The 15,439-nt window shown below is 41.3% G+C and overlaps 5 protein-coding genes and 1 long non-coding RNA gene across 6 annotated transcripts in view; 1 reads left to right on the forward strand and 5 right to left on the reverse strand.

The window, feature by feature from the left end:
* Positions 1-3,106, reverse strand: part of snx29 (sorting nexin 29) — a 45,253-nt gene extending 42,147 nt beyond the window's left edge. Inside the window, exons 1-6 of the mRNA XM_088359171.1 lie at positions 2,700-3,106; positions 1,832-1,896; positions 1,502-1,554; positions 1,266-1,390; positions 397-577; positions 174-244 (exon numbers count right to left, since the gene is read on the reverse strand). Coding sequence (XP_088215297.1) covers positions 174-244; positions 397-577; positions 1,266-1,390; positions 1,502-1,554; positions 1,832-1,896; positions 2,700-2,706 — 502 coding nt within the window. The 5' untranslated portion in view covers positions 2,707-3,106. The remainder of the gene's footprint in view (positions 1-173; positions 245-396; positions 578-1,265; positions 1,391-1,501; positions 1,555-1,831; positions 1,897-2,699) is intronic.
* Positions 3,107-3,593: 487 nt separating this feature from the next.
* LOC148382349 (transmembrane protein 238) lies at positions 3,594-5,263 on the reverse strand. Its single transcript, XM_088359175.1, has one exon. The coding sequence runs from the start codon at positions 4,414-4,416 to the stop codon at positions 3,925-3,927; it is 492 nt and encodes a 163-aa protein (XP_088215301.1). The 5' UTR covers positions 4,417-5,263; the 3' UTR covers positions 3,594-3,924.
* A 439-nt stretch (positions 5,264-5,702) lies between these two features.
* Positions 5,703-7,786, reverse strand: rsl1d1 (ribosomal L1 domain containing 1). The gene is made up of 9 exons (XM_088359174.1): positions 7,668-7,786; positions 7,320-7,459; positions 6,981-7,119; positions 6,763-6,911; positions 6,583-6,684; positions 6,390-6,483; positions 6,178-6,288; positions 5,977-6,114; positions 5,703-5,899 (listed from the first exon to the last, which is right to left on the reverse strand). The coding sequence occupies exons 1-9, from the start codon at positions 7,701-7,703 to the stop codon at positions 5,798-5,800; spliced, it is 1,011 nt and encodes a 336-aa protein (XP_088215300.1). The 5' UTR covers positions 7,704-7,786; the 3' UTR covers positions 5,703-5,797.
* A 380-nt stretch (positions 7,787-8,166) lies between these two features.
* On the reverse strand, positions 8,167-12,513 carry gspt1 (G1 to S phase transition 1). The gene is made up of 14 exons (XM_088359172.1): positions 12,138-12,513; positions 11,896-11,940; positions 11,266-11,535; positions 11,148-11,181; positions 10,933-11,010; positions 10,617-10,797; positions 10,381-10,535; positions 10,153-10,293; positions 9,971-10,064; positions 9,756-9,836; positions 9,506-9,679; positions 9,230-9,319; positions 8,909-9,077; positions 8,167-8,817 (listed from the first exon to the last, which is right to left on the reverse strand). The coding sequence occupies exons 1-14, from the start codon at positions 12,331-12,333 to the stop codon at positions 8,765-8,767; spliced, it is 1,761 nt and encodes a 586-aa protein (XP_088215298.1). The 5' UTR covers positions 12,334-12,513; the 3' UTR covers positions 8,167-8,764.
* Positions 12,030-14,131, forward strand: LOC148382352 (uncharacterized). Its single transcript, XR_015853894.1, has 3 exons — positions 12,030-12,204; positions 13,131-13,319; positions 13,404-14,131. It is a non-coding gene; the product is annotated as an uncharacterized LOC148382352 (long non-coding RNA).
* On the reverse strand, positions 12,629-15,289 carry dmc1 (DNA meiotic recombinase 1). Its single transcript, XM_088359173.1, has 13 exons — positions 14,961-15,289; positions 14,757-14,801; positions 14,510-14,656; positions 14,338-14,420; positions 14,193-14,245; positions 14,075-14,116; positions 13,935-14,007; positions 13,768-13,859; positions 13,614-13,687; positions 13,436-13,550; positions 13,288-13,348; positions 13,100-13,216; positions 12,629-13,028 (listed from the first exon to the last, which is right to left on the reverse strand). The coding sequence occupies exons 1-13, from the start codon at positions 15,015-15,017 to the stop codon at positions 12,959-12,961; spliced, it is 1,029 nt and encodes a 342-aa protein (XP_088215299.1). The 5' UTR covers positions 15,018-15,289; the 3' UTR covers positions 12,629-12,958.
* Positions 15,290-15,439: the final 150 nt, after the last annotated feature.

Raw genomic sequence — 15,439 nt, forward strand, 5'->3', positions numbered from 1 at the left:
GCCACCCATTATTTTTGCAGTAGTACCAATTGTTGTGGTTTACAAGAGTAAAAGTCCCTACTCATGTCTGCTCTCGTTTCATTGACTTCCTGAATTCCACTTGCCAGAAAGTGTACTCAAGTGCCCTGAAGGCAGAAAACGTGGAATATGAAATATGACATTCCCAAACTCACCTGCAGCCATCGTAGGCAACATACTGGCTCTCTCTTCATCAAGTATGAAGGCCCAGTCTTCATAGTAAGTGCTAGAAAAAAAGGTGGCAAATGCCTCAAATCAAAAGAGTGCATTAAAATGGACGCACATAAATCTCCTATTTATTGCTGCACACTCGGAGAAACAAGTTTATGGAGTTTTCATCCCAAAAAAAATGCTCCCATAAAGCAACGGTGCACCAACCCGAGGCGCGGTCGGTCAGCGAGTAGTGTGTGCAGGTAGCGTTCCAATGAATGCTCATTAAGAGCACAGCGCATCCAGGCCCGACCCCGGCCCAGCTCGGTCGAGATGTGACGGAGGGTGTAAAAGCGTTGTAGCTCGTGCCGGTTGAGATGCTCCTTCACGTAAAACCAGAAGGTGAACTCTAGAATGGAGGGGAGAAGACATTAGGACCCCACAAAGAGCAAAATTAATCAACGAATTGATTAAGTCTGCCATTAACATACACTTCACTTAAGATGCGCCTTATGACATGTTTAAACATTCAGACAAGTGATTCCTCATGGCACAATGCAACTCATTTGCATATCATTAGCATACAACTCCAGAACACCGTGGAATTTACATTTGTGATGGGTTTGGCTACATTAGACAGCTGCAAAGCCTCAAGTTCAAACACAGGCGAACATTAGAAATGCTAATCATCACCAATGAGCTGGCAGCTATTACAGTGGAATTAACAGTAAGTGCATTCGTAAATATTCTGCAGTTTTATGTGGCCCTAATGGTGCCTTAAATGGCGAGCTTGGTTGACGACAAGCAAAAGAGGATTCCGGAGGCTGTTATTCATAGAATAACACTTCCTCATGAGAAAGCCACAAGGCTGAGCAGTGGAAACAAAAGTACTGTACATAAATATAACCCACATGAAACTTCTGCCAAGGTGCCCGGATAGCCGCTTTCTTAAAAAAAAAAAAAAAAAAAAAAAAAAAAAAAAAAAAAAAACATACTGAATTCAAATGATATTAACACGAAAGCAAATACCTCAAATTCGATATAGTTTTCATTTGTCTGCTCATCTTTTTAGTGTTGTTACACTTGCCCAACTCTACCTGCTTCAACCTTGCTGCTGAAGCCTGCAGCCTGCTTGAGGGCGGCGGCGGTGAGAGCGAGACCTCGGCTCTTTCTCAAGCCGTGCTGCAGCACCGCCTCAAACTGGGCGCAAAGACAGATGACCCTGCAGAGGCAAGGAGAGGATGGTTTAGCACTAATAAATACACTGGTGCCTTCAGACGCAATTTTACGTAAAGCTGTAAATAGTCATTTGGGGGGGATGGCAAATAGACACCTGCTGTCCGAGTCCGTTGCAATCTCTTTTCTGCCTCCAAAGCGGATTTGGCACTGGAACGAAAAGAGATGAATGATAAATGATGCCACATAATATTAGCCAACAGGGGATATACAAATGCAAAATGACTTTTTTAAATGGCTTGTGATTATGTCTCTGCCCACTTAACCAAGTGTGAAATAAAACAACCATGTCAATCTTTTGCTAGTGCCTATAACCATGTCTAAAACTTTTTTTACAGATTTTGATTAGTTAGGTCATTTCTCTAAAAACAACAGCGCTAAACACAAATAAAATACAACACATTTTGGAAATGCGATCTGTACTAACCTGTTTGACAGCATCAAGTAACCTTTCCAAGAGGTTCTGTCGCTTGGCGTCACTTTGCACAGTGCCTACAAAAGGTGAACAAAGGCAAAATTGCACTTTGTGGCATTTGATTTTTTAATTTTTTATAGGTCAAAGTGAAATCAATTAATTGAGAAGTCAACCTCATTTATACAGCACTTTAAAACACCCACCACTGTATACAAAGCAGCGTACATGGAGTAAAAATTTGTCATACAATACATAAAACAATACATTCATGACGTAAAAACACTAAGACATTAATTAATACTAGTTACAATATTTGGTGGACAAAAAGTAATTGCAAAAATGCTGATACATGTCAGTGAAAAATGTATTAATTTTATCAAAATTTCATTAGACTTGACAATCAACCAATGGAATAATCAATTGATAGGTACAGCCTCATTGGAAATACAGTCTTGGGTAGGCTGGTATTAAGCACATACTTTTTTTTTTTTTTTCCATCATTGGGGAGAAAATATGTATCATGTGATGCACCAAAACAATGTTTCATAAATACATGAATAAAAAAGTCTATATTTTAAACTGTGTTGTACTTTTAAAAAAGAAAACTGCAGTGTCATCTTTGGGGCCATCATACATTGTTTAGGATTAATGAAGCAAAAAATAGCTCAGACATCATTTAATGAGAATATATTTTCATTTCAGTAAGTTCATCTTCAAATTCTGTAGCGTTGGAATGCAGACATATTTCAAAATTTGACAAATTAAACGGTGTTTTGTAGTAGAAACTGGAAGCATTTATACTAATTAGTAGTGCTGAAACACCCGTGTAAAATGACCAAACACGTTAAACACTGTTTTTAAAAACACGAGCTAAACTTACCGTTCATTATGACGACAAGACTTCAGGCGTAGTAACATCCAAGCTTGACGCTTCCCCGTCGGTATTATTCATTCCTTTTTGTGCTGTTTATCACCCACCGGTTTAGTTAGGGAGGGACCGGGCCCATGCTGTCTCCGTAGCCTAGCTTGACCCGCCCCACGGCGGATAGAAAAGCGATGCTCTGTCGGTAAGTGGAGAGGCCTTACCGGTGGTGAGTCGCCGGGGTTAAGTGACCTCCGCGGAATTGACATGCAAGCGTTGAGTGTGCCAAAGTTCGCTTGTCGAAAGCCCCAGTGAAATGTCAAAGTCACCAAGTAAAATTTTATTACATGATAATAACTGTAACAGTAGCGAAAACCGGAAGCGGGTCTGTTAATGAGAGCCAAGTCGTGTGTGGGTCACGTGATAAAACGCAGCTGTCATGTGGTCTCGCTTAAGTGATCATGGGAAATGTAGTTTTTGCCGTCCTCGTGACGTAACAATTTTAACAGGCGTTTGGATTAAATCAAAAATATTTCCTGAAAATTTTGATTTATTAGATTCTAAACTGCTTTTAGATGTTGATGTGTGTACGGCTGTTTGTGTCTATGTGCCCAGAAGATTTTAAGACCACCATAAAAGTTACATAAATATATTATACTTGAACATGATAAAAAACATTCTTTATTTTTTTTTTTACATTTAAAGTAGTTCATAATATCTTTGCCTGATCTTTGCCTTGTTATCTTCTGGAGCACTTTGTTAAAGGGTCCAAGATGCGTATCTTATCAGCCAGATAAGACCATGTGAACTTATCTGGACTGTGTTGTATAATCATTACCCGTTTTTAAATGTAAATCAGTTATTCGTGACCAGTCTGCTATGGTGCCATGAGGAAAATTATCTACAAATGCATCTTTGTTCATCTTTCTATTTCACAGACATGGCAAAACAACAAAATACTCTTCCAATGACTTTCAATAAATTGCACTGCTGGGTTGAAATATCGAACAGGCGAGACGTTTTCCTGACTTTGTTTACAAATTGGTACAATCAGGAATCAAAGTAAATACAAATGAAAATTCAAGATCAAGACAAAATAAGAGTGATAAATAAAAAGAAACCTTGTTCAGGTTGACAAGGGTGCAAATCCAAAATTTGTAAGCTTTGTTTCTTCTTTCTATACATAACAGAGATAGCTTGAAATGGCTCAATGAAGGTTTGGATGCCAATGTCAAGGATTACTTCATATTGACAGTGTCTCTCTCACAAGTTGTTTTGATGACGAGGCCATGTTGCTGTCATAGATCGTGAAAAGTGATGACCCTTCTGTGATTGGCGCTCGCTTTCCCGCCGGGGCTTCTCTGGTCGAACCGCCATTCTTTCTCAGAGAGTTCCGAATCCCGCTGGAAAGCTGGTTGGACACGCGCCTCACCACTCGGCTGAGTCCTTTATTCCTCGGTTTGATGAGCCCCACGTCGTCCTCCAGTTCCTCAGGCGGCACGTCGATGTTGCCCGAGTACCAGAAGACCCACCAGATGAGGCTGAGGAAGATGACGATGCCACCGGCGTAGATGAAAAGGTCGTGGATGGCCAGGCCCCCGAAGACCCCCACCATCATGATGAGCACGCCGAGGATGTCGTGAGCCACGGCGAACCAGAAGGAGCACTTACAACGGCCCACTCCTGTGTACCTTCTCTCCACCGCTGCTTCCATCTGCACGGAGGTCGTCGACATGATCCTTGAGAAGATCAGAATCAATCCAGATGCGGATGCCCCGAGCAGCAACGTGTGCTGCAAGTCGCGTTGTAGCTCTCACAAATTCTGCAGTAACAACGGTCGAAGTTCAGTGTGCACATGTAGTTATCAACAAGTTGCACCGGCCAGCTGACTTGAAAAAAAAAAAAAAAATGTTGAATCATCATCGTAGCGTCATGGTTCACTCGTCTGACTTCCGAGCAAGCGTGGGGCCAATACTCAAAAGAGGAAAGTCAAAACAAAGGTGTGTATACATTTCGTGAAATGCATTGAGTTCAATCCTTGTGTTAATTTTGTGAGGCAGATGTGCAAAGCACTCATCCACCGTGCCGCTTAAGATCTTGGAGAAGACATTATGAATCATTTCTATTGGTTGAATCTAACTGATGAGGTTTTTTTTTTTTTTTAATCAATACATGCCATTATAGTCAAGCCACTTGGTAGTAACATCGACGCCTCTGCTTTTCTTTCAATATCGGCATCCAAACCAAGCCCACCACTACAAACATCAGTCCCACGGACACACAGCCAGAAGCAACAGGTCCCGCCTGGACCACTTTACAGAACTGCAACAGGAACAGAACCACTCCCGCGGCTGACATCAGAGACCCCATCACAATGGAGATGATAGACTTATGAAGGTAGGCCCAATCCGTGGAAGCTGGTGAATCCAAATTCGGACACAAGCTACCGGAGTCATCAAAAAACACCATCTCATCATATCCTTCCATTGAGTCCACTACACAAATAAAAAAAGCTTCAAATTGAATCATAATCGGTCACTATCAGAATCATCCAGCTGCCTCCCGATAAGAGAGCGAGATCATCTGTCATGTGTGGCCCAGAAAGCTGTTGACACATTGTAATTCCAGATGGCCCTGCACCACACCCACACAAAACAGCTCACCATGGATGAATGAAGACACACCCACTCCATGACAGATGATTGGTCACCTCACTCCATCATCATCATGTTTCGTTTTTTTTTCAATATTAATTCCTGCAAGGTGTTAAAATATGCAAAGCCATGACAAGCAGGAACTGCTCAAGCTTGAGACGAAGTCCACTGACAATAGAGGAGTCGCCCGCCACACACAACAGCTGGTACGTGTACACAGCTCAAATGACATCATTGGCTTGAAAGAGGTTGAGGCACTTGGGGGACAACGTAAAAAGGTGTCAAAAAGCATTATGAGCAATGTTGACATTTGTGCAAGATGGGCAAAAACAAGCAGTCAAGGGCAACGATTGATTTTTAGCACACATTTAGTAAGATCAAAAGTGTTTTATTCTGAGATGTGAAACGTTCAACATATTGACAATGTTAAAATATATTGCGCAGTCTAAAAAAAAAAAAAAATCATTTCATTTTAGATTTTCTTTTTGGCTTCATAGCCCTGCCAGTTTTCATTTTGAGCTGTTTGCTTGCATATTTTTTATCAGCAGGTCTGATTTTCTTTTGCTGTAACAAGACAAAATAAATCAACGTGAGAAATCTTATTGGACAATTGAAATTTTGTGGTTGTGCGCAACACTGACCTTCCGTTTGGGTTTTTTGTTCTCTGCCTCGATGGGGACCAGCTGGGGAATTTCTTCATCATCTTCCTCAACCTTCCTTTTCTTTGCCTCCTTTACAGGGGTTTGTTTTGTGTCCTGAAGCTTTTCTTCAGCAGCAGACTGATGAAACAAGGCAGTTATTACACAACGTTTAGATGTATTTGACCTTCAATCTATCCTCACCTCTGCCTCGGTAGTGTCTAGCTTCAGAAGCTGGCTTGGATTTGAATTGTAGATGGGCAGGGCCACGGATTTTTCACTCTTTAAGTGAATTATCTTCAGCACTGGTCCCTTCTTCAACAGGCATTTAGACAAAATGAGTGCTGTGGTGGAAATCTCTCAACATAATATAAAGATTTGTGAAACTATAAGGTGGTCATTGTTGCTATACTTACCATGCGTATTTTTTCCGCCATCGTTTGGACAGCCGCCTCGATGTTTTCCGTCAACTCATCGGGGGTCATGGCGGAGTGGCCAACACGCGCCATGCTGAAAAACACATTACAGACAATGTAGTGCAATTTTTCCTTTATGTTGATGAAATGCATGCTTAATAGACGTTAAATTGGGTGAGCATTTTAAACCAACCTGCAGGGTCCGTTGTTGTTGACCTTCACAGTGGTGCCCATGAACATTTTCTGGATGTCTCTGGCCAGATGTTTGCTCAGCAGGTTCACCGCAAGTGGCTCCCTGGATACAAGGAAAGATTGTCATCTTAAAACTTTTGAAGATTGGGAAAATAATTCCTCCAAATGTTTTTAAGCTGACCTTTTCTTCTCATAGAAGTGCTTCCCGAGATGGGACGGCAGACGGCGGCGAATGCGGCTGTCAGCGAAAAACATGTTGAAATTCCCCAGCAGGCGTAGTTTAGCCTCGAAAGGTTTGTACTCCGTCTTCAGGATTTTGTAGGGGATTATCTGATAAAGAATACTCATTGAATGTCAATCCAGACTTATCCATAAGGACTTTAAGAAGTGAATGATTACCTCTGAGACATTTTTAACTCCCCTTTCTTCCAACAATTTCTTATAAAACCTGACGGTTTGATCTGTGGTCATTTTAGGCTCATCTCTGGTGAAGAGGCAGATATTCTCTGAGTCTGTCCGTGTGCTATGAGGCAATGGACTGATGAGAGGAAAAAAGAGCACTGTTAAATCTTCAAATAACAAAATTAAGATTTATTTTGCAATGCTAGTATTCTGTTAAGTTAATTACACTCGCTGAACATTACAGTAGGTACACCAAATAATGATGCAGTGCAGATAGAGAGCATTTTTGCATCTTTGCACATTGTGTGTACAAAACACGCTGATGGGTCCACTTACATCCGAATGGTCTGCGCCTCCCCGGGGATCTTCCATAAGGTGAAGAGTACGCTGATTTTATTAAAGTCATCCGTAAATAGCTTTTTTTTGGATGGCTTGGTTTTGAGGAACGCCTGTAGAGCTTGCACGGCCTTTTTCACCTATGGATAATAATCACTGGGTTAACTAACAACATAGCCACTCATATTCGAGGCCTGCATTGGACAAGATTTCATCCGTGGGTTAGCTTTGCAGCTAAGAAATACACGAAAGGCCAATATTATCACAAATCTGTATACATACTTGTCAACGCAGCATCTACCTTAACAACCTACTAATGGTAAAAACCGATTAGTTTAAAAGTTTTACCTGCGATCGGTCCAGTTCAACTACTTTGTCGCCCATGTTGCCTTCACGTGTGCCCACACACGCGCATGCGTACTGCGTAGTAGTTGACGTCAGAAAGCTTTCAAAATTCTATTGAAAACTTTATTCGTACGACAAATATTGACAGGTGTTCCTCGGTTTACGACAAAATTCCGACGACAAAAACGAAACGCGAATTATTATAAAACTAACTATGCTAACTATAATTTTAGCAAATATGTCCTTTACTTTCTCCTTTTCAATTAATTTGAATGTTTTATCTTCAAAAGTTTGGTTCACATGTTGGTATTATTGGACTGTACAGCCCAAGAAGATTGAAATGTTTGAGAAATAAACCCTGTGTAACTGGCAAAATCACTCAAAAACAAAAGTACAAAAATAATTAAATTACAATAGAAAATGATCATTGGTGAAAGGTACAGTAACTATTAACAAGATAAAGTTTGGAGTTTAAAATACATTGAAAAAAACACATTTCAACTCAAGCGTCATTATTATTTTATTTTTTTCATGTGGCTTTGTTATGCAACAGTTGCATGTTTGTTTATGTGAGCGTTTGTTCGTCCTTGGTTTATGAGAGTAGTGTGAGAGACTAAAACTGTTGGCATGGCAACACCTAGCAAATAAAATATCCAAAGGACTTACACACTCGTTCTTAAAAATGGAAATTCATACCTCAAATTAGAATTGATCGGTGTTGTTTTTCTTTGTAGGAAACAAAATCATTTTGTAGTTTTTTTTGTCCTCCTCAGAATCATTAACACTGCATCCATCCCGATAGTAAAAGCCAGCCGACAGCGCTTTCAGCTATGTACTGTAGCTACATTAGTGGCATAGCAGAGCTCTCAATATGAGAGCACTGGACACTGTCTCTCACTTTCAAATGTTCATCATAAAAACTGATCCAGTCTTGTTATTTTCTTTTGACGCAATTAATTCCCCCTCTTTGCTCCTTTGTTGGACATTCTTCTCTTTAGCATAGTTTACTGTGAAGAGAAGTCACTGTTGTGGTTGGCCCTGGCAGCATTCCTCCTCTGGTGGCAAGCAGAACAATCACACAACTTGGGCCACTGTTGCATTTAGTCTTTTTCCGGCACCAGCTTCAGCACTTTTCCGATGGCGATGGTTTTGCCTGGTTGGAGGGGGGGAAAAAAAGGTCTCATAAATAATACTTAAAATAAAGTAAAAAAAAAAGGCAAACTCATCGAGTGGAGTGTCCTTACCTTCATCACGGAGCGTGAATCGCCCCATTTGAGGAAAGTCCTTGAAAGTCTCCATGCAGATGATTCCCGCCGCCCGGAACCTGGCGATACAAACCTGGTCCTGCTTAACAAAGCGTGGCCGTGTTTTACTTTTCTCCCCAGTCTTCTTGTCCACCATACAAATTAAGGCCTGTGAGAGGGATGGAAGTAAAACCAAAATATTAAAAAAGTACCAATATTCTGCTGTTAGTTCAATAGAACAAATCTTATGGTGCTGGATAAAACCAAATTGCCAGACTATAAAACACATGCTTCATTGAGGCAGCCTGTGCGGCAACTTACTGAGATTTGCACCTCTTCAATGCAAGTATGGAGGTGAAGGACTGCATTGTAACCAGGACAAATGATCGATTTGTGCTCAATGATGACAATCTGAAATGAAAGAGGACTCAAAACTTGCAATACAAATGACTTGACAATTTTAAAAGGTTTGCCGGACCAACTCCTTCGGGATAGATTCAAGAATTTTAGTTACTAGTTTGTTCGTAACCTCAAAAGGTTGCACGTTGCGACCGTTGCAAACCGAGGACTCCTCGTCATTGTAATCAAATGAGTCACCTGAGCGTCAAAGGTGCGGCCGGTGTGGCAAAGGTTATCGGGGCTGCACAAGATGAAACCGGGCAGGATCTCTTCTTCCTCGATGCCCTTGAGCCTCATCTTCAGGTTCTCCCCGGGACATGCGTCGTCAGTCTCCACCTCATCGCTGAGGAGGCTCAGTACTTCCACTATGTGCTGAAAATAGGGTTAGAATTAGACATAATGGAGATAATATTCCTGACAACTTGACAAGAACGTGAATACATCTCACTCTGTTTGGCATCATGACCAACTGCTGGGCTTTGCAGATGGTTCCAGACTCCAGTTTCCCAAGAATCACAGTACCCATGTCCTAAAACACACACCATACTCTTAGTTTCTTGTTGTTCCTTTGTGCTGATTGTTAATTTCCTACAGTAAGTCATTATCAATATTATTTTATATTAAAATATGAAGAAAAAAAAAGTAAATTCTTCATCTGCTCACCTTGTACTTATCTACAATGGGAAGTCTGACTGGGCCGTTGATGGATCTGGTGAAGTTTGGCAAATTATCCAAATGGGGGATAAATGGCAAACCCCTGATGGAGAGCAAATATCAAAGTGGTCTTTAAAACAAATTTCAGTGAATCAAATGTCTGTAGCTATCATGCAAACAGTTCCACTTACGTGTACCAGGGACATTCGGGGACGGGTTCCTTGAGGTTGGCACCTGTGAGTCCGGAGCAAGGCATAAAGTAGATGTCCTTTTTGGGGTTGAAGCCAACCTTCTTTAAAAATGGCACCAGCTTTTCCTTACACTCTTCATACCTGCCAGCAGATAGGAATCATCTCAAGAGCCAGGCAGGCTAACCGCTAGCCAACCTTCTGCATCAATCACAGCCACGCTGTGTTTACCTGTCTAGGCTCCAGTTGACAGTGGGGTCGTCCATCTTGTTGACCAGGACGATGAGATGCTTGACACCTGCCGTTTTAGCCAGCATGGCGTGCTCCCGGGTCTGTCCACCTTTTTCAAAGCCTGTCTCAAACTCGCCCTTTCTTGCTGAGATCACCTAACACAGTCCAGGGAGAAAGCAAAGTCCACATTTGCATCATGCAAATATAACTTCAATTAACATTTCAGTGTATCTCACCAGGACAGCCAGATCGGCTTGCGACGCCCCTCCGATCATGTTGGGGACGAAGCTTTTGTGTCCAGGAGCATCCAGGATGGTGAAATGTTTTTTCTCTGTCTCAAAATATGCCCTGCCCACCTCCACCGTCTTGCCTTTGTCTCGCTCCTCCTGATTTGTGTCCAGAGCCCACGACAAGTACCTGCAGCCACCATGAATAGTCAATGAAGACACATATTCATGATGGTAATTTATTTGATATTTTTTTAGCTTTTTTTTTAATCAATCAAATTAGCAACTAAACATGATTATGCATTAGGAAAAAATGCACCCTCACCATGTCTCTCTGTTTTTTTCTTTCGCTTCCCTTTCATATTTTTCCAAAGTTCGTTTTTCCACCATTCCAGTTAAATACCTGAGAAGAACAAGCACAAAATGCAATAAAAATGATGTCGGTAGTTTCATGTCCCTCAGACAGAATGCATCCCATGTGCATCAACTGCAGATTTTCTGCACAATGTGCAAGTCGACAACTTCACAATGATTACTCACATGATCTGTCCACCAATAGTTGATTTTCCAGCATCTAACAGCCAAATAAAAAAAAGTTATGGTTATAATATTAAACTGTCAATTTGAATCCGACTAACAGCAAGCTAACGTTACGCACCCACATGACCGATAAAGACAACATTCACATGTTCTTTCTTGGGGGCGTCCGGCGTGGAAGGTGCCACTTTCGGCACAGGCATCTCTTCCTCTTCCTCCTCCATGATCATCTCCTCATCCTCCTGGCTGTCACCATCGGGCTGACAGTCGCCCGTCGCCCCCGGACGCTCCTGTCCGCCGCCTCCCCCGCCTCCTCCCGGCTCATCGTTCTGCTCCCATGTCTCTTCATCGGCTGCCATGTCTGCTTCTGAGCCGCCGTTCTCCACCGGAGCTGCGAACAAACCAAACTCACATTTGTTAGAACTTTTCGTTTTGATTTGAAATAAAACTAAATCCTCGGATGTGCAATGGGAAGTCTATTTCAGATGTAGAACACTATCGTTGCATCATAACATTCACACAAGGCAGTGCTTGTGGTTCACCAAATCGAGCAATCCAAATAAGGATCACTATGTGAAACTTGAACAGAGCCCCTTGGCATTCCGGAATAGTTTGATGTTTCCAACATTGCTGGGAGGAAGCAGCGCACCCTGGCGCTTGACTACACACCGCCCGTGTAAACGTCATGCGTTTTTGTAACCTGACGACAAGCACATTCCATGTTTAGAGTTCATTCATTGTGGATGCATACCGACTGTCTGTGCCACCTCCATGCTGCCGACTTGATCAGGCGTGTCTTAAAGGAGAGAAAAATAAAACCATTTTCAATAATCATTTGTCGTCATCACATTATTGGCCACGTTAACTGTCATGAAGGGTGACGACACGAAGTCGACGTGTTGCAAGCGTGCGACTGAAAGGCTAACTTTAGCTACATTAGCAAGATAGTTAGCAAGTTAGGCTAAGTTCCAAAATGCTTTCGCGTAACCTTACCGTCGGATGGAGGAATTCCCGCGGGCGTGCTTTGAAGGAAGCTCGGCACGAATACCGGGGCGTTGAGGTTAGGAACAAACGGCTTGGCGTTGACGTTGAGTGCGGCGAAGGCGCACGGGAGAGCCGCCGAGGCGGCAGGGGCCTCGGCGTCTTCTTCCAGCTCCCACGAATCCGGTGCCGTGTCTCTCGGGTCCATCGCTCCTTTTACTAGAGCTGAGAAGCTAACCTGAGCCGGTAGACCTGATAAATGTTTGTTGTTCTGCTAAAAAGTCGGTTCGTTGCGAGTAAATTTAAACACTTGACAGCGCTGTTGGTGAACTTCCCATTGCTATGCTGCTTTGACAAGCATATGAAGCGCGCAGCTGACCGGAGTAGCGTTTAGTCCTTGTAATTCGTGTGGACCACCGCTAGAGGTGACCACCGATCCCCTGCTGGCTGTGAACCTCGGCTTACGACGGGACTCGGCGTAGGTCAAGTCATATGAGATCACATTGAACATCATCTCTAATTTATTTTGTCAAACCATTAACAAAGTGCCAAACTACTAACAGTATAAATGGAATAAATACATTAGAACAAGTCAGAATTTTTAAATATTCCTAAAAAATACGTTTAAATGACTAGAGTTGAACAGCTAACTGTGCTAATAAATATATCACTAGCGTTGAATAGCTAAGTGTGCTAATAAATATATCATTTTGCAAAGCAAAAACATTAAACTCCTTGGAATTCATGAAAATTGAATAAATAGAGTAGTAAAAAACTATAATGTGACTAAAAGGAAACAGCTAAGTGTGCTAATAATGTATTATTTGTCTCTTTTACTCTTTCGCATCAGTGATACCTCCAGCTGTGATGGCGAAAGATGCCTCTTTCTCAGGCATATTTGGGCTGCAACAACAATTCAAGATAATTGAAAATGATTCATATGGAATAAGAACTGATTATAAAACAATGCATACCTGTCAAATATTTTGACAATTCTCATCTCAGCACGTCCCTTCCTCAAGCTCAACCTTGTGGTGGAAGCGTGGGCCAGGATGTGGCCGCCGATCGGCTTCTTCGGATCAGCCTGGAATCTAAATTGAGGGGAATATAGGCAAATCTGCTTCGTCAAAGTTTCACGAAATGAGAATGTGTCTTCCCTTACGTCATCCCTGCGCCAGGATCAGCAGTCATTTGGTTGGTCACAAACACAGCAACATTGTACTCTAAGGAGGAAAATAGAAATTATCTTCATAATATGCATTATTTTATATTGTGTAGTTTTCTGGAAGCTACACTGTGTTGGTTCAGACCTTCAGAGATTTTCTGCAGCCTGGAGAGCATAAGGGCCAGTTTCTGCTGCCTCTCTGCCAACTCACCTCGACCCGAGAAGTCAACTCTGAACAGGGCCATGATGGAGTCAATAATCTAATGAAGACACGTGTTATTAGGATATAAAAACAATCAACTATTGATCAAAGTTTTCATTACCAAAAGCTTGAAGATTCCTGCTTCCTCATGAAATTTAGCTGCCACAAAGTCCAACAGCTTCATCTGATGCTCACCTGAAGGAACAACCGAAAGTGAATGGGATGAGATGAAACACCTAAGCCTCATGTAAAGCATTTGTGATGCATATTCTTACTGGTATAAGCCCGAGCATATAGAACGTTGTCAAGGACTTCATTGTGGTCCAAATTAAACCTATCGGCAATGTCTCTCAGTCTATCTGGGCGACTGCAAAAGACATTAAGGGCAATAGAAACAAAAAAAAGAAAGAAGAACATTTTTGTTCATTTCAAGCGAGGATACAAAGTGTGCTCTGTGTCAATAAAGATGACTTTCCCACCCGAGTAGCCATTTTCTCCCGGCAGCTGAGCGGTGACTAGGACAAAAACAACACAGTATTACTTATTGATATAGCATTTGCGTTTTGTTGTTGTTTTACGCACCGCAAAGTGTGTGGGAAAGCTGTGTTTTTCCTGTACGAAACTCTGCAAGATTTTAATAAAGTAGATATTAAAAAAATGGACAAAATTATAAACATGAGCCTAAAAAATAATACCTCACCTCCAAAGGCTTCTGTGATAGCCATACTCTCCATTCCTCCACCCAACAACTTACTAGTAGATAAAAAAGCAAGTTTGTGACCCATTTATAAACATATTTTCTTATTAAAATAATGACTTAATATAATACAAAGTCATGTCTTAACTCAAACTCCTGACTCCCGGTTGTGATGTGGAAAACTATCTTCCTCTTGACACTGTACTCAAAGGCAGTCTGGAAACCATGATTCTACAAGGACAAGAATGATCTCAAAATTGATAACTGGTCGATCTAAATCATGCCAACAGTTTGCAAAACATTAGCTTAGTGATTTTTACAAGCATTTTCCCAGCAGCTTCCTTAATTTTTTCCACTTTTGCTTCAGACAATCCCTTAATGTTGCACAAAGCCTTGCGTGTCATCATTTGAATTCCCTTGACGGTGCAGATGCCCACGGTTTTGAGTTTTTGGATATCTGCCATATTCTGTGGTGACAAATGGAAACAGATTTGAGGGCATTGTTTCATATCTAAACTTTGGTTTGGTGAAGAAATTAGAATTGTTGTTACTATTATATTTACTTACTATCCCATGTTGTTGTAGAAGGTCAATGTCTTGGAAAACGGAATCCTGCTTGAGGGAAGACAAAGTTTTTTATGAGAAATTAATTAAATTTAAATTTTAACATTTGAATTCATACATAGGGAGACAACGGTTCTGCTTAGCTTCACACATCCATCCATTTTCAGAACCGCTTGTTAAGGTTCGAAAAGTAAAAATGCATTTTACCTCCTCATCCTGAAATGAAACACCTTCCTCAATATTTTGGTCCTCGGAGAATTTCATTGTGAATGCTATGTTGTCAAAACCAAGTAGAAATTGTCAGAAATGTCTTTAGCCACTGTAGCACAATTAGCTTTAGCCTTGATAATATTACGAAATTAGCAAAAGACTCTACACAGTATTCCAAAGTTTAACAACGAACTAAGTCCAATGAGTAAATACTAAAATATTATTGGTTAGCAATATTTATGACTTTTTTTCATCCTATTATCGTAGGATTTGTTAGAAATTACTGAATATCGAAAGTGTACATAAGCACACTTCGCGGAGGGAAGTGATGATATTTTCAAGTGAAATGGGATTTTCGCATTCTAATAACTAGTTTCGCCACCAGACAGAATAAGTGGTGAGTTCAAGTGCAGGTGCCGATTGGTCGTTTCCGGTAGGGAACGCGTGGTAATTTTTCACATTTTTAAATACATGAC

The sequence above is a fragment of the Syngnathus floridae genome, chromosome 18, assembly GCF_059516105.1.
Source record: "Syngnathus floridae isolate MCC-2025c chromosome 18, RoL_Sflo_1.0, whole genome shotgun sequence".
Classification (NCBI taxonomy): domain Eukaryota; kingdom Metazoa; phylum Chordata; class Actinopteri; order Syngnathiformes; family Syngnathidae; genus Syngnathus; species Syngnathus floridae.

Bases quoted from the DNA above. Each gene is read 5' to 3' on its own strand.
- LOC148382349 (XM_088359175.1), bottom strand. From the start codon at position 4,416: ATGTCGACGACCTCCGTGCAGATGGAAGCAGCGGTGGAGAGAAGGTAC.
- rsl1d1 (XM_088359174.1), bottom strand. From the start codon at position 7,703: ATGGGCGACAAAGTAGTTGAACTGGACCGATCGCAG. The intron at 6,685-6,762 runs GTCAGCTTAAAA...CCTTGTATCCAG, and splicing joins CACTTCTATGAGAAGAAAAG to GGAGCCACTTGCGGTGAACC. The intron at 6,484-6,582 runs GTTGGTTTAAAA...TGTGTTTTTCAG, and splicing joins AACAACAACGGACCCTGCAG to CATGGCGCGTGTTGGCCACT.
- gspt1 (XM_088359172.1), bottom strand. From the start codon at position 12,333: ATGGACCCGAGAGACACGGCACCGGATTCGTGGGAGCTGGAAGAAGAC. The intron at 11,182-11,265 runs GTGCGTAACGTT...TTTGGCTGTTAG, and splicing joins TGTCTTTATCGGTCATGTGG to ATGCTGGAAAATCAACTATT. The intron at 10,798-10,932 runs GTGAGGGTGCAT...TGGTGGCTGCAG, and splicing joins GAAAAAAACAGAGAGACATG to GTACTTGTCGTGGGCTCTGG.
- dmc1 (XM_088359173.1), bottom strand. From the start codon at position 15,017: ATGAAATTCTCCGAGGACCAAAATATTGAGGAAGGTGTTTCATTTCAG. The intron at 14,802-14,960 runs GTAAAATGCATT...TCCCTCAAGCAG, and splicing joins TTTCATTTCAGGATGAGGAG to GATTCCGTTTTCCAAGACAT. The intron at 14,008-14,074 runs GTGCGTAAAACA...TTTTTGTCCTAG, and splicing joins GCTTTCCCACACACTTTGCG to TCACCGCTCAGCTGCCGGGA.